Source organism: Callorhinchus milii, unplaced genomic scaffold (genome assembly GCF_018977255.1).
Source record: "Callorhinchus milii isolate IMCB2004 unplaced genomic scaffold, IMCB_Cmil_1.0 Scaffold24, whole genome shotgun sequence".
NCBI lineage: Eukaryota > Metazoa > Chordata > Chondrichthyes > Chimaeriformes > Callorhinchidae > Callorhinchus > Callorhinchus milii.
This window is the reverse complement of record NW_024704765.1, coordinates 1,993,683-2,009,071: the sequence shown is the minus strand read 5'-3', so window position 1 is coordinate 2,009,071 and position 15,389 is coordinate 1,993,683. Positions and strand designations below refer to the sequence as shown.

Sequence of the window (15,389 nt, the reverse complement as noted above, 5' to 3'; positions counted from 1 at the left end):
TGCAGCTGTACTGTCAGTTTAGACGCTGAGCTCAAAGTCCCGACGTGGGGCTTGAACCCACGACCTGCTGATTCAGAGATGAGTGCGCTGTAGGCTGAGGTGTGACTGGTTTGGCTTCAGTCTGACCGCACTGTGCACTGTTGAGCGTGCAGGGTGGGAGGGAGGGGGTGAGAGAGAAAAATACCCATTTCACATACACGACAGGTTTCACTCAGTTGCAGGTTTAACCGTCAACTTTATTTATGGGTCTGGTACTTGCCAGAAGCTCACAAGATTATAATAATAATCATTGCATTTTGATTTGGCCTTATCAAAACATCTCAAAGCACTTTACAGTAATCACCGCCTGAGGGTCGTGAGGCAAAGTAGGGTTGGCCAGGCTGCACCCAGCACAGTCCCACAAACAGCCAGGAAGAGAACCTCCGACATTAGCCTGAGGATTACAAGCCAGGACATCCGGAGTGAACGGGAGACTCCATCCTGTTACAACAGTCATTGAACCGCTGCTGCTCTTGATCAGGGCAATCTCCAGCAGCTGACACACAGTCATTGGAAGGGGAGTAAGCATCATCTCTCCCTCACCCACCCACACCATCCACACTCCTCCTCCTGACTCACTGGGACATCACCAACCCAGGTCACTCCCTCATCACCGTTGAGGTGCAGTTGTGTTGGAAACCTGGCAGCCGTGGCTCCCCCCCCTCCCAACTCAGAGGAGCGGAGACCCCAGGAAATGGTCACCCTGCAACAAGCCCGAGATCGCGCTGGGAGCCAGGCACGATGTCCACCCAAGATAATCATTTCAAACCGATGGGACACGAGATAGAGAGCGCGAGCTGGAGGCACATGTGTAAAGGCAAAGGGGGGTGGGGGAAGAAACAAGACACACTCAACGTGCAACAATTGAATGATTCCCAAGTCTCCAGGGTGGGACTCTGCCGGTGTTGCTGTTAATGTGCTGACACATATCCCCAGTTCCTTTTCCCTCATCAGTTCCACGAAATGGCAGCAGGAACAATTTTTGTGTTTTTTTAATATATAAATTAAGCAATTTCTCTCTCTGTCTCTCATTCTCTCTCCCCCTTCCCACCTTCCCCGGAACTTCTTAACCCTTTCCAGTCTGTACAGACAGCAGATATCTGGCACAGACCTGACCAAATGTCCCCCGAGAGAAAGGAAGACATCAGACCGTGACTCTCCGAACATACGTAATATATATAATATATAATATAAATTATTGAAATTCATGTCCCTGTTTGAAAGTCACATGAACAGCAGCTCTTCCTGGGCAGTTCAGCTCAGGGCAGTTTTGTTCCCGGAAGTGTGGAGAGGGTTAATTTGCCGGTTGGTTGACAGGGTTGGAAGAATCCACTAAAAACAAAGTCGATGAGATATATTTTGTAAAACCGTTTGCTTCCCCCCGTCCAAGTGCCGATGGTCACAGCAGCGATCGATCAACCGAGGAGACAACGGGATTCACAAATTATGCGTTGCTGAGAGCCTGACAAGAGAGAAAAGATTACATTTATAATAATCTCTGCATTTCATACAGCGCCTTATCACGTCATTGAAACGTCTCAAAGCATTTCACAGGATACACTGTAAAGTGAAATTACTATATTTTGTGGGCGAAACGTGGCAGCCAATTGCGCACAGCAGTGTCCAAGATTATAACTCGGCTTCCTGTTCAACCAGGTTAATAGTCGTTGACACAATTCTGATTTTCCTCTGTGTGTGTGCATGCGTGTATGTGTGCGCACGTGTGTGTGTGGTGTGTGTGGGTGGGGGGGTGCCGGGTGAGAGGATGAGTGTGTTAGTGTGTGTGGGTGGGTGGGGGGTGTGGGGGGCTGGGGAGAGAGGATGGGTGTGCCAGGCTGTGCCTGCCTGCCCAATTTGACATTACCTTTCTGGCAAACTCAGGCAGGACAAATGCTGCTCGGTGCATGTCTGCGTTGTAGTATCTGAGCTGCATTCGCTCCACCTCCTCCCCTGACAGCTGCCTCACTGGCTCCCGGAAGCTTGTTTCCTGTAGCCAGCAACAGCAATAGAGAGAGAGAGAGAACTTGCATTTTTCTAGCAAAACATCTCAAAGGGCTTGGGTAGCCTATTGGTATATTTAGGACAAAACAGCAGCAAAGCATTTTGCATACGAGATCCCATAATCTGCCGTTGAATGATAAATTATTCTGGAGCATTGCTGACCACATCAGCGGGAGCAGGAAATACTAATTTAATAATAATAGATAATAATAATCTGTGGGTGGAATAAATTGTATTGTTAAAAAGAGACACAGGTGAACATTTGCGATGCTATTGTGCTGCCCTGGTACAAAAATGGATTGCCTGTGTCCTTTGGTACCTTTGCGCAGTGTCCCACAAACAGTCGTGGTTAAGGTGACCAAATTATTATTTTTTAAAATTTATTTTTGTTTTGAAGGGATTATTACTCCCAGATGAGCGATTCGCCAATCGACTAACAACCGTGTTTCTTTGTTACTGCTAGGTAAACAGAGGCGTGTGGAGTAAAAAGGAAACTTGCCCAATGTTTCGCCCTGCCCGGCTGGTATTGAACCTGCTGGCTTGTGAGGCGAGTGTTCCAGGATTCCAAGATACTCTTGACAAAACTCTGACAGTGTGAAGCTCACCCCCAATGCTGCACTGGACTGTGTGCTCAAGCCCTGACCGTAGCAATCATCTGGACGCCTTGGGTACTTTCAGGTCAATTCAATCCCAGAGCTCGAGCTGAGATCAGCTCACAGCACAGACTGGGATTCAAACCTATCTGTCTAGTCTGCATGGCCCAGTGCTAACTTCACTAACCCCCAGGAAAGATTTTACAATCTAGAAATACAAGGGCATCAATATTTGTCACTAGTTTACACATCATCCCCTTATTCACACTGCATCTAAGTTTGATGCAGAGAGAGAGAGAGAGAGCGAAAGAGAGAGAAAAAAGCTAGCACATAGACACATACACACACAGACTTGATATCCACACTGTTTTGATGTCCACAATAGAACCAGCCCAATCAGTGTGGCTCTCAGACTATGGACTAAAAAGGCAATGGACTTACAGGATTCTTGCTGCACAGCATGAAGCCGATCTGTCCACTGGGGTAGGTGGGGATGGTGCTGTAGGCGTACTCCACCACAGGGAACAAGGACTTACAGAACCTGCGCATCTCCTTGATCAGGTCAAGGTGTAACCACTGGCATTCACCTGCAAAGGTCAAATGTCACATCAGCACAGCTCACAACCTGTAAACCTGTCAGCGCCTTGGGAGGTCTTTCCGACGTGAAAGGCGCCGTATAATTATAATTTGTTGTTGTAATAAACCCAGTCCAGCAACAACTGCTGAAACTGCCGACCGCAAACACAAAATCGGTAGCCTCACAAAAAGATGCGTCACGATTCATTTGTTTGGTAAAGCAATGGTGATTGGAAGCTAAAATGTTCAACTCGGATATCTATCCATACTGTACATGCCATACTTTTATACCTGAGGTGAGGAATGGAGCTCTGCACTCTGATCCCATTGCCCTGCTCCTTGTCAATGTCAACGCCATATAAATATAATTTTGTTGTTACTGTTGCTCCATATCCATGATCTGTACTGGTGCCAGGTTCCCAGCTGGACCTCTCCACACTATTCTCATTCTCCTGCTCCTTCCAAGAGTTTTTTACGATTACTTTTCCTCAGATATTATTTATCTATCCAAATCCATTACAAACGCTGTTAGAGACTCAACTCCTCTCTGTGTATGTATGCAAACAATCTTCTTCCAAAAACAGAAGTCACGAGGTTAGAATATTCTTCTAACCTTCCCCTTCATCTCCAGGTGTTAATTCCCAGTCTATGCTAGTTTGTTACTGTCCAGTGGAGCCCAGATCATTACAAATAGTCTATTTACTCTATTAAAATCACTCATAATTCCCAACAGCTCTGTTACATGCTTCCCCTTAACCCTCCCTGCTTCAGTGTAAACAGTCTGAATCTATCACATCTCTACATAACTAAAACTTCTCGTACCTGGCAACATCCTAGTTATATATAATAATAATCCTTGCATTCGATATAGCGCTTTATCACATCCTAAGCTCTTTACAGAATATATTGCAAAGTGAATTGACATAGGGGAAACGCAGCAGCCAATTGCGCACAGCAGCGTCCCTCAAACAGTGTCCAAATAATTATTTTAATTTTAATTTTTTTTAGAAGGACTATTATCCTCGGAAAAGCGATCCGCCAATCGACTAACAACCGGTTTCCTACTTACTGCTGGGTAAACCAAGGCTTGTGGAGTAAGGAAATTTGCCCAACATTTCGCCCTGCCGGTTGTGTAATTCATAGAATCATCAAGCACACAAGATTTGGCCCACTGTGTCTGTGTAGGCTCTTTGAAAAGAGCTTCCAAATCAATCTCACTCCCCCGCGCTCTCCCCATAGCCCTGCAAACTCCCAAAATAATTATCTACTTCTCTCTTAAAAGTTGTTATCGAATTGGCTTCCATCAGCCTTTCAGGCAATGCATTCCAGATCCGAACAACTCACTGTGTGAAAAAAATTCTCACCTCCTCTGTTGCTTTGATTTTAAATATCAAATATGTCCTCGGGTTATAGACCCACCAGCCAGTGGAAATAGTTTCTCCTTGTTCACCCTATGGAACTCACTCATAATTTTGAAAACGTCTATTAAGTCCTCTTAACCTTCTCCAATAATCCGAGCTTCTCTCGCCTCTCCTGATAACTGAAGTCCCTCATTCCTGGTACCATCCTGAAAAATCTCCTTTGCACCCTCTCCAATGCCTTGACATCCTTCCTAAAGTGTGGTGCCCAGAACTGAACACAGTCTCTAGCTGAGGCCTAACCAGTGTTTTATATAAAGGTTCATCATAACTTGACTTTTGTATTCTATGCCCCTATTTATACACCCTTTATATCCCGTATGCTTTTTGAACTCTTGTGTATCAGTACAGGACACTCACCTTGGGAGCCGAGGATCCCTCCCTGGCGTAGAGCATTCTTCATCAGTTGGTAATACGACTCCTGAAACAGGCTCTCAGCCGGGCCTTGGCACCAATGAGAGAGAAACAGCAAAGATAACCTTAGTATAATCTGTGTTAAAGTAGCTAGATAAACCTGGGCTTCTCAGCCTTGAGACATCTCAGAGGTGACCCCCTATGAGACGCTAAATGGGATTGAGAAAGTAAACCCAGAATAATAATAAATCTTGCATTTGGTATAGCGCCTTATCACGTCTGAAGTACGTCTCAAAGTGCTTCACAGGAATTCCTGTGAAATGAAGTGACTAAGTGTATTTTGCAGGCAACTGTGCACTAATGCACTAATGCACAGTGCCATGGGATCTTTAACATCCCCTCTGAAAGATGGCAATTCCAACATTGCAACACCCCCCATCACTGGAATGGCGTGTCAGCTATGTGATTCCAACCCGAGGTTGGGGCTTGAACCCACAATCTTCTGACTCAGAAGCGAGTCCTACCAATGCCCCAGGCTGACACCACATTGAAGTTTGAGGGATTGAGAAAGTAAACCCAGAACAATACTCTCAGATATATCAAGCCAGCAGAAGAGAGCACAGGGTCAGGGGTGTGAAGGGCAGGAAGCATCAGCAGGGTATTTGTGGATGGGTGGGGGTGAGGGGGTCACAGATCTCATCCTCAGCCAGCACTCACTTCACACACACCTTCCCAGCAGATGGGGGGAGTAATAACGCCAGCGCTCAGGAACACAAGCTCCCATATTAGGAAAACATAAAAGAGCTTGGCTGGTTCTGGATCAGATGCAATGTGCTTTTGACAAGTGTTAGTGTTATTAAGTTAATGCAGACAAACTGTTCACACAATACCTAGGTAGACAGTCCCACTTCCTCTGCCAATAATCTCATCTGCTGAACCGACTCCATTTTCCTTGTGGCTGTGTACGGATTACAATACAATTTAAACTTACATGGCACCTTTCACGTCGGGAAGATGTCTCAAAGCGCTTCGACATTACTGGCTGGGTACCTGAGCTGGGAGTGAGGTGGGGAAAGATGACTGAAAGTGTGGTTATACCCAATGTTGGCAGGCCCTCACTTGACACAAGACACCTTCCATGGAGGGGATCTCTAATAGTGATCAGAAGCAGTAACCCCTGACTAATTGCCCCTCCTCCTCAACCAGCAGCTAACTCATCACAACTCTGGGATGTTGCTTGACATCATCATGTAGACCATGATAAGCTGTTTATCTTCCACTGAACAGTAGAACTAGAACCAGAGGACAGGGCCTGTGATTGAAGGGGAGTAAATTCAGAACAAATCTGCAGAAAAACTACTTCAGTGAACGAATAGTAAACTTATGGAACAGGCTCCTGAGGGAGACAGACAGTGAAGCAGAAAATGTCATTTGTTCCAAGAACAAATTAGAAAATTTCTACTAGAAAATAATGTCTCAGGATACAGTATATAGTTTGGGACATGACATGTCAAGCGATTGCCAGGATGGTGGAAGGCAAACCAGATGGACCTTGGTTTTGTTGCGCCAGTAAATTCTTATGTTCTTGTGTGAGCCTGCATTGTTCTGCTCATTGAGCCACTGGAGGGAGAGAGAACGACAGCTAAGTGGTTGAGTTTGTGGCCCTGCAGTCATTTGGTCTATTGGTACCAAAGATGAGTGTCCTAATCAGGGAAGGAGTGTCTGAGTGGAGTTTTAAGAACAGCACAATACAAGGTGTCAGCTTAGCTTAGTTGATAGCATTCGTGCATCTAAGTCAGAAGGGTGTGGATTCAACACGTTTGTCAGGATTTGAGCTCAGTCATCATTGACACTCCAGCGCAGTCCTGCACAGCATTGTCAGTTTAATTGAAGTCCCTCTGCTTATTCAGGTGGATGTTAAAGATCCCTTTTGGAAAACAAAAAGGGATCTCAGCGCCTTGGGACATCCTCCTGACGTGAAAGGTGCTACACAAATGTAATTTTGTTGTTGTTTCCCATTGGCCACTAATCCTCTATATTCAACGGTCATTTACCTGGAGGCTGTTTGCGAGACCTTGCGCTGCAACAAAAAGCAGTCACTACATGACAGTAAAGACTGTAGAGCGCTTTGACATTCCTAAGTGATAAGATGCTATCAAAATGCAAGTTCATAACATAATTATTGTTGTCACTGTTCTTTTTTTGGGTCAGATGGGTATCTGGCATATGCGGAAATCCATCACCTGCTTAAAAGTATCCAAACCAAGTTGAGTATTCCATACATCCCACCTACACATGGAAATCCCAGAGATAGATTGTTGGAATGAAATGCGCCTTCTCTCCCTGGAGGGACACATCCTGCTTACCTAATTCTGGTAAGTATTAGGCGCAGGTTGGCGAGAGCCAAGGCTTGGGGACCCCAAAGTGTTCATTGGGAGTAATTGCTGGAGTCTAACCAGCTAAAACCGCATAGCTTACCATTGTGTCACTTTATAAAATAGCTGGCTTGTCCTTCAGTTAAACATAAATATTTTGAATTGGATTGATCCAAAGTTACACAGGAGGTCGGGATAAAGAGAGAGGGAGGGAATAACGGGGAGTTACCACAACTTACACTGAGGACTAAACAGTTATCAAAACTCGTACCTACTGGGTCTGACGAGTCGGTGATAATCACGTCGAAGGCATCCTGGTTCTCCTTCATATACTCAAAGCCGTCCCCAACATGGAGCTTCAGTTTGGGGCTGGAGAAGCCCAGAGCCATGCCTGGCAAGTACTTTTTGGAAACATTTATTACATCCTAAAAAACAAAACGAATACAATGCAGATAGGCTGTGTTGGGCACTGGAATGTAACACGCAAACTGCCTTGATGCCACCACTTACCAAACAAAATCACTTTCACATACAACAAGTCGGCAGAACATGAGGGCACGGGTTCAGGTTTGCAAAGGGACAGGGGAGGAAATGATGACTGAAGATGCAGCCAAAGAAGGAGGTCTTGAGACCTCCCTGAAAAAGGCGAGGGAAGGAAAGAGGCGAAGGGACTTCTTCTAGAGTTCTAGAAAGCCCGACTTGATGTGGAGGCACGCAGGGTGAGGAACGTGAAGCAGGCCAGTTCCTGCTGAGCGGAGGGAGCAGGTGGGATGGTACGGTTTAAGAAGGTTGTAGAAGTACGGTGGGGCCAGACCACGGAGGAATTTAATTAGGGTGAGAATCTTGGAACTCATTCCCCGTGATACAAAGCGAGTTATTATGTGAAACGCCACTGGTAACAAATAGTAAGTGCTACAGCTTCGGGCTCAACCATTGTCACAAATTACAATAACTAGCGGCCTTCACGGAAGTTAATATCTTGGAGGAGCACTTTCCAGGGATGGGGTTGGACGCTGAGAAGGGGAGTGGGAGGTGGGCCATTGAGTGCCAGGGATCTGGTGGGATGGTAGGGTTTAAGAAGGTTGCAGAAGTAGGGTGGGGCAAAACAAAGACCCCCCCCGCCCCCTCCACCACAAACACACTCACCTCGTCAATCTCGCACTGTGCCACCGACTCGACCGCGGAATGTTTGACCACTTCCCTCAGTACCCCGCCATCCCCGCCGCCGATAATCAGCACCTGAGGGAGGAGGGCAGGTGTTTGTGTGAGCCTCCAGACAGCCTGAACCCTACCATCCTGCACACTCCTGCCTCAAAACCTCACGTCCAGCCAACAAACAGATCTCAGCAAACTGTCAAACCGCGCCACAATAGGTTAGTACTCCCCTCCTGTTCGCTCCCATCCCACCAGTCTTGTCTAATATCTGGGAATCACAAAAGGAATCCTGGATGACTCTTTTCCTGCCCCCCGCCCCCACCAATAAGTACCCCCAAATGTACAAAGGATCAAGCGGTACCTTTTTGGGATTAGGGTGGCTGCAAAGGGTTAGGTTTGCAATCATCTCCTGGTAAGCAAACTCGTCTCTCTCCGTGCACTGAATCACACCATCCAACACCAGCACGTTTCCATAGGTTTTGCTGTGTAGAAAAAACACAAACAATTGTGGGAAATTCCACCTGTGTCTAGATTTGCTTTATTTACTTAAGCATTTCAGAGCGCTCGGAAATCAGCAAATTGTTGAACACAGTCTGAATTTTGAAGCTGATTTTATATACAGTTACTTCAAGAAATAACTCCCATCTTTACATTACACAATTGACCTTATATTTTCTTAAACGTTCTTCTGTTTCTTAAATGAGCACCAGTGTCCCAATATCAACCACTCCTTTTGGTAACCTGTTTTAACTATTAACTACCTTCTGTGTTCAGAAGTAATTCAAGGGGTCTGTCCTAAAATTGGCCTTCACCTGTGACATCTTCTCCTGTCGCCTCCTAGAATCTGAAAGTACTGCCCTGGGCTTATTTTTTTTCAATCATGTTCAGCATCTATTACACCGCTCTAAAGGCCACAGCCTATCTGGCTACAGATTGCAGATTGCTGGGAGCATGGGATGAACTTGTATATTTTGCACCTTGTGCAAGGAAACATCTCTATCTAAACATAAAATAATTGTCAAGTGGGGTGACTGTTTTTGTAGGAAAACGATGCAGTCGAACAGCAACAGTCCCACAAACAACCAAAGATGCAAAAGACCCAATTTGTCCAAATAATAACTGCATTTATACAGCACCCCTCATGAGGGATAGCATCTCAGAGCGCTGCACAGTGGGGGGGTGTGGTTGGACCCCGAGCAAGAGATAGGTCTTCAGGTGGGAGTTAAAGATAGATAAGTATGGGTGAGCTGGAGGGATTGAACCAGGGAGTTCCAGAGATTAGTAGTGTAGTGTCTGAGTTCACGGCCACTAATGGTAGCACAGAGGGCTCAGGAGACAGGCTGTGTTAGCTGAGTGTGGGGGTCGGCAGAGGAGTGGGATACCATTACAATTGTGGCCAGGACACGCGGAGACAGACACTCTTTTCTCTTAAGGTGTTAATCCAAAATGTTCAATGCTCACACTCCAAATTTTTAAAGAATATGGAAACGATGGGGGATTCAAACACTGAATAGGTTAAAAAATGATTTAGAAGATTTAAATTCTACAATGAAATAGTTCTTATTAAGGAACCAACCGCTGACGACCTTCTGGCTGGTGTATTATCAGTAGGTTTTGGAGGGACCTGGGTCACTGGGGGCAGAGTGATCACAACTGGTCAAGCTGTAAGCTTTGACGGGGAGCGGCAGCAGGACAGCGCGGGGAGGAGCCTGGGCCTACCTCAGGTAGTATAAAGCACGAGGCGGCAGGGAGTCCGGCTAGGCGGTGGGGGCTATGGGTGTGTGGGGGCGGAGCGGGGGAACCGCTGACGTCATAGTTTAGTGTGCGCACAAAAAAAAAACAACCCTCTGCGCACCCCCCCCCCCACTTCCAGGGCTGGCATCAGGGCCCACCATGGTCCTGTTGGGTTGGCTGCCCCAGCCCCTGCCTCTGGGCTAATGCCATCCACCGGACCGCTCACTCCCAGTCCCCGCGTGCGCATTATAGCTGCCGCTCTGACCCTCACCCCCTCACCCCCTCCCCCCTCTGCATCTCTCCCGCTCTGTCCTCCTCTCTCTCCGTCCCTCTCGCCTTCTATCCCCACTTGACCCTCCCACCCGCTCCCTCTGTTCCAGTCTGGGAATCCTCCGCCGGGCTCACCGTGGCACTCGGCGTTGGCTGTCCAGCAGCAGCCACACCGACTGCCCCATTCCCCACCACACTCGCCAGCCACCCCGGACACAGACCCGGGGAGCCAACCTCTCCTCCCTCATCCCCATTCCCCCACCCCTGCCTCACAACCTGGACCCCCCTCCCTCCCCACACACCCTTCTGTCAACCGCTCCCTCCACATCGGACTACAAAACGTCCGCTCCCTCTGTAACAAGGCCCTGGTCATCAACGATCTCATCCTTGATGAGAACGTTGACATTATGGCCTTAACGGAAACCTGGCTCACCCCAGGCGACACCTTCCCCCTCACGGAGGCCACACCACCCGGCTACACCTCCCACCACATCCCCTGCCCCAACCGCCGTGGCGGTGGTGTAGCCCTTATCTCAAGGACACCACTTGCCCTATCCCCCTACTCCTCTGGCTCTTTCCCCTCTTTCGAGCACCTCACCCTCTCCCACCCCTCCTTCCTCTCACTCAAAATCCTCCTCCTCTACCGGCCCCTAAAACCTCTCCTACCTTCATCTCCAATATTTCAACACTTCTCACATCTCTCTGCCTCTGCTCTGATCGCCTCATCATCCTGGGCGACTTTAACCTGCACTTCACCCCCTCCTGCTCCATCTCCTCAGACTTCTCTTCCCTGCTCTCCTCACTCAACCTCTCCCTCCACATCAACTCCCCCACTCACAGTCACGGCCACCCACTCGACTTGGTGATCACCCGGGGCCTCAGTGTCTCGGATGTCACTATCACCGACAAGGCCATCTCCGACCACCACTTCATCTCCTTCACCACCTCCACCCCCCTCCCCACCTCCACCAGACCCACCACCATCTTCTACCGCCCTGGAAGAAGTTACCCCCACAATCCCTAACCGCTGCCTTGGAGTCCTCTGAACTCCTCTCCCTCTGGCCTTCAACCCTCACTGACCCCTCTTCTGCTCTCACCCTCCTCCACAACACCCTCTCCTCCACACTCGACACTCTTGCCCCCATCACCTCCCGTACTGTCTCCTACTCTCGCTCCTCCCCCTGGTTCACCACCCACCTCCGCTCACTGAAGAGCCAGGTGCGGGCCGCTGAACGCACCTGGTCAAATCTGGCCTAACGGTCCACCGACAAATCTGGCTGGACCTCCTCAAAATCTACCGCTCCACTCTAGCCTCGGCCAAGTCGTCCTTCTACTCCAGGATAATCCTGGAGGCGAAGAACAACCCCAGGCTACTGTTTTCTACCACATCCCGACTCCTCCGTCCCCCCGCCACCCCGCGCAGGTCATCTCCTCCAACCTTCACTGCGAGGAGATGCTGGATTTCCTTGAATCCAAAATCAAGGGAATCCGCTCCGCGGTCACTTCCCCTCCAACTTCCACCCACCCCCACCCCTTCCCTCCCACACTCCGACTCCTACCCATCCTCCCCTACACACCTTCGTACCCGTTTCCCCACCCTCTGTCACCAAACTCATCCTATCCCTGAAACCCACCACCTGCTCCCTTGACCCCATCCCCACTCCACTCCTTATCTCCCAGCTCCACCTCCTTGCCCCACATATTACAGACATCATCAACCTGTCCCTCTCCTCTGTTCCCATACTCCTAAAAACTGTCAGCATCACTCCCACCTTAAAAAAACCCTCCCTTGATGCGTCGCAGCTATCAAGCTACCGCGCACCTCCAACCACCCCTTCCTGTCCAAGGTCCTTGAAAGAGTTGTCGCCTCCCAGCTGCGCTCTTTCCTCTCCACCCATTCATTATTCGAACCCCTTCAGTCGGGTTTCCGTGCTGCCCATAGCACAGAAACTGCCCTGGTCAAGGTCACCAATGACATCCTGACCATCTGTGACCAGGGCTCCCTCTGCCTCCTCGTCCTCCTCGACCTATCGGCAGCATTCGATACGGTCGACCACGCTATCCTCCTCCACCGCTTGTCCTCCCACCTCAACCTTCAAGGCCCTGTCCTTGAGTGGTTTAGGTCGTACCTCTCCCACCGTCTTCACTTTGTTTCCACGAATGGCTTTTCCTCCACCCCCCCACTGTCTCGTGCGGTGTCCCTCAGGGCTCTGTCCTCGGTCCCCTCCTCTTCACCCTCTATATGCTCCCCCTTGGTGACATCATCCGCAGACATGGGGTTAACTTCCACATGTATGCGGATGACACCCAACTCTACCTTTCCTCCTCTACCCTCAACTCCACGACCCCCGATGTCCTGACAGCTGTCTGTCCGACATCGAGTCCTGGACGAGAGACAACTTTCTTCAGCTCAATGTGCGCAAAACTGAGGCCCTCCTGATTGGCTCACGTCAGCGCCTCCGCACCTCAGGCGCTGACACCATCAGCTCCACGGCCGCACTCTCCACCTCTCAAAGCCAGTCAGGAACCTCGGGGCTCTGCTCGACCCTGAGCCGTCCTTTCTCCCCCATATCCGCGCCGCAACCGGCACCGCCGTCCCATCGCCTCCGGAACGACGCCGGGCTACGGCGCTACCTCACCCCTCGCGCGGCTGAACCCCTGGTCCGCGCCTTCGTCACCTCGAGGCCGGACTATGGGAACTCTCTCCTCGTCGGCCTTCCCGCCACCTCCCTCCACACTGCAGGTCATTCAGAACTCTGCAGCTCGTGTACTGTCCCGCACCAGACACCGCGACCACATCACTCCCGCCCTCACCCTCGCCCTCACCCTCGTTCGCCTCCACTGGCTCCCCATCCCCCAGAGGATCGAATTCAAGATCCTCATCCTCACCTACAAGGCCATTCACGGCCTCGCTCCCTCCTCCCTCTCCGACCTACTATCCCCCACTTACCTGCCCGTACCCTCCGTTCCTCTGGCTCCGGTCTGCTCCACATCCCCCGCCCCAACCGCCCTACCATCGGTGGCCGGGCCTTCAGCCTCTCAGCCCCGAGGCTCTGGAACTCCATCCCCCAGTGCCTTCGCCGCCTCCTCCCTTCCCTCCCTCACCCTGACCATTTTCCCCCAATGCTCGGGTCCTGACCCAACTGTCCAGCGCCTTGCGACGTCCCCCCGACGTGAAAGGCGCTCTATAAATGGAATCTTGTTGTTGTATAAGGTTTTAGCTGGTTAAATTGCAGAACACCCTAACCTTAGCTCTTGCCAACCTGTGCCTAATATTCTCCAGAATTAGGTAAGCAGGATGTGATCCTTCTGGGGGAGGGGTGGGGTTGTGGGGAAAGAGTGTGCATTCCATTCCAAACACAAACATTTGCAATGTGTAGGTGGCAATTATAGAATTCTCAGTCTGGTTTGCAGACCCTTAAAGCATGACGATGGGTTTCCATATGAGTCAACGCACCAGGTCTGACTGAAACATTTTTAAAGAAATATTACAAATTGGACGTCAGGATAGACTTAGAATAACACAGTCCAACAACATTATTGCAGAAATCACAGATAGTTCTACGAGTGATAAGTGCCCCACTTTACAAAATGTTGCTGAATAAATTTGAAAATTGCACATTTGAAGCTCAATGAGAAAAAAGATTAATGAGGCCTTCAATTTACCTCTGTTTGAGGGACTTTACTGGTGAAAATTTTCCCAACTGGCATTTAATTGCTGCCCTTCACGCAGGGTTGCACCTCTGAGCATTAAATCACTGCAAAAAAAAATACTCATGACATCCATAAGGCAGCTCTGGATAAAGAAGGCGTTTCGGCCTTCTAGTCTTAGCTCGTTCCTCTAACACTGAGGATCGTCCTGGCTGCTTTTCTCTCCATTACCTCCAGGGAAGCTCCCATATGTCACAGCAACCAGAATTGTATGTACGCTGTAATCTAGGTGCGGCCTGACCAGAATAGTTACACCGCCTGTGTATGACTTCTGAGGTTAAAGTCAATTTGGCAAAGTAGCCCCGCATCCTTTTTACTTAGTTTATTTTCCACCCGCGAACGTCACCATCACGCTTTCATTCAGAAGCGTTTTTTTGTGGGCGTCCAACGCTGTTCCGTTTCTGTTCCAAGCCGCGCATTGGTTTAACGTACCACAGTGCTTGAGGGGAAATAAGTCAACCTGGCAAAGTGGGTAGATCTCTCTCTCTCTCACTCGCCTCTGAGGCAGAAGGATGTGGGTTCGAGCCCCACGCCGTGAGTTTGGAATCACATAATGTAAGCTGGCGTTCCAATACAGCGCGGGGGCAGTGGCGGGTGAGGGTGTTGAATTGTCAGAGGTGCTGTTAAAGATCCTGCAGTGCTATTGAAAAAGAAGGGAGTTTTTCTCTCTCTCTCGCTGTCTCTCTCTGTGTCTTTCTCTCTCTCGCTGTCTCTCTCTTGCTGTGTTTTTCTCTCTTTGTTTCCACGAATGGCTTTTCCTCCACCCCCCGCACTGTCTCGTGCAGTGTCCCTCAGGGCTCTGTCCTCGGTCCCCTCCTCTTCACCCTCTATATGCTCCCCCTGTGGTGACATCATCTGCAGACATGGGGTTCACTCCCACATGTATGCGGATGACACCCAACTCTACCTTTCCTCCTCTACCCTAAACTCCACGACCCCCGATGTCCTGACAGCTGTCTGTCCGACATCGAGTCCTGGACGAGAGACAACTTTCTTCAGCTCAACGTGCGCAAAACTGAGGCCCTCCTCATTGGCTCACGTCAGCGCCTCCGCACCTCAGGCGCTGACAGCATCAGCATCCAAGGCCGCACTCTCCACCTCTCAAAGCCATCAGGAACCTCGGGGTTCTGTTCGACCCTGAGCTGTCCTTTCTCCCTCATATC

At 49.5% G+C, this 15,389-nt stretch overlaps 1 protein-coding gene across 1 annotated transcript in view; it reads right to left on the bottom strand.

The window, feature by feature from the left end:
* Positions 1-218: 218 nt before the first annotated feature.
* Positions 219-15,389, bottom strand: part of srm (spermidine synthase) — a 17,698-nt gene continuing 2,527 nt past the window's right edge. The window contains exons 2-8 of the mRNA XM_042343737.1: positions 8,873-8,993; positions 8,503-8,595; positions 7,628-7,781; positions 4,988-5,071; positions 3,075-3,220; positions 1,904-2,026; positions 219-1,501 (exon numbers count right to left, since the gene is read on the bottom strand). Coding sequence (XP_042199671.1) covers positions 1,484-1,501; positions 1,904-2,026; positions 3,075-3,220; positions 4,988-5,071; positions 7,628-7,781; positions 8,503-8,595; positions 8,873-8,993 — 739 coding nt within the window. The 3' untranslated portion in view covers positions 219-1,483. The remainder of the gene's footprint in view (positions 1,502-1,903; positions 2,027-3,074; positions 3,221-4,987; positions 5,072-7,627; positions 7,782-8,502; positions 8,596-8,872; positions 8,994-15,389) is intronic.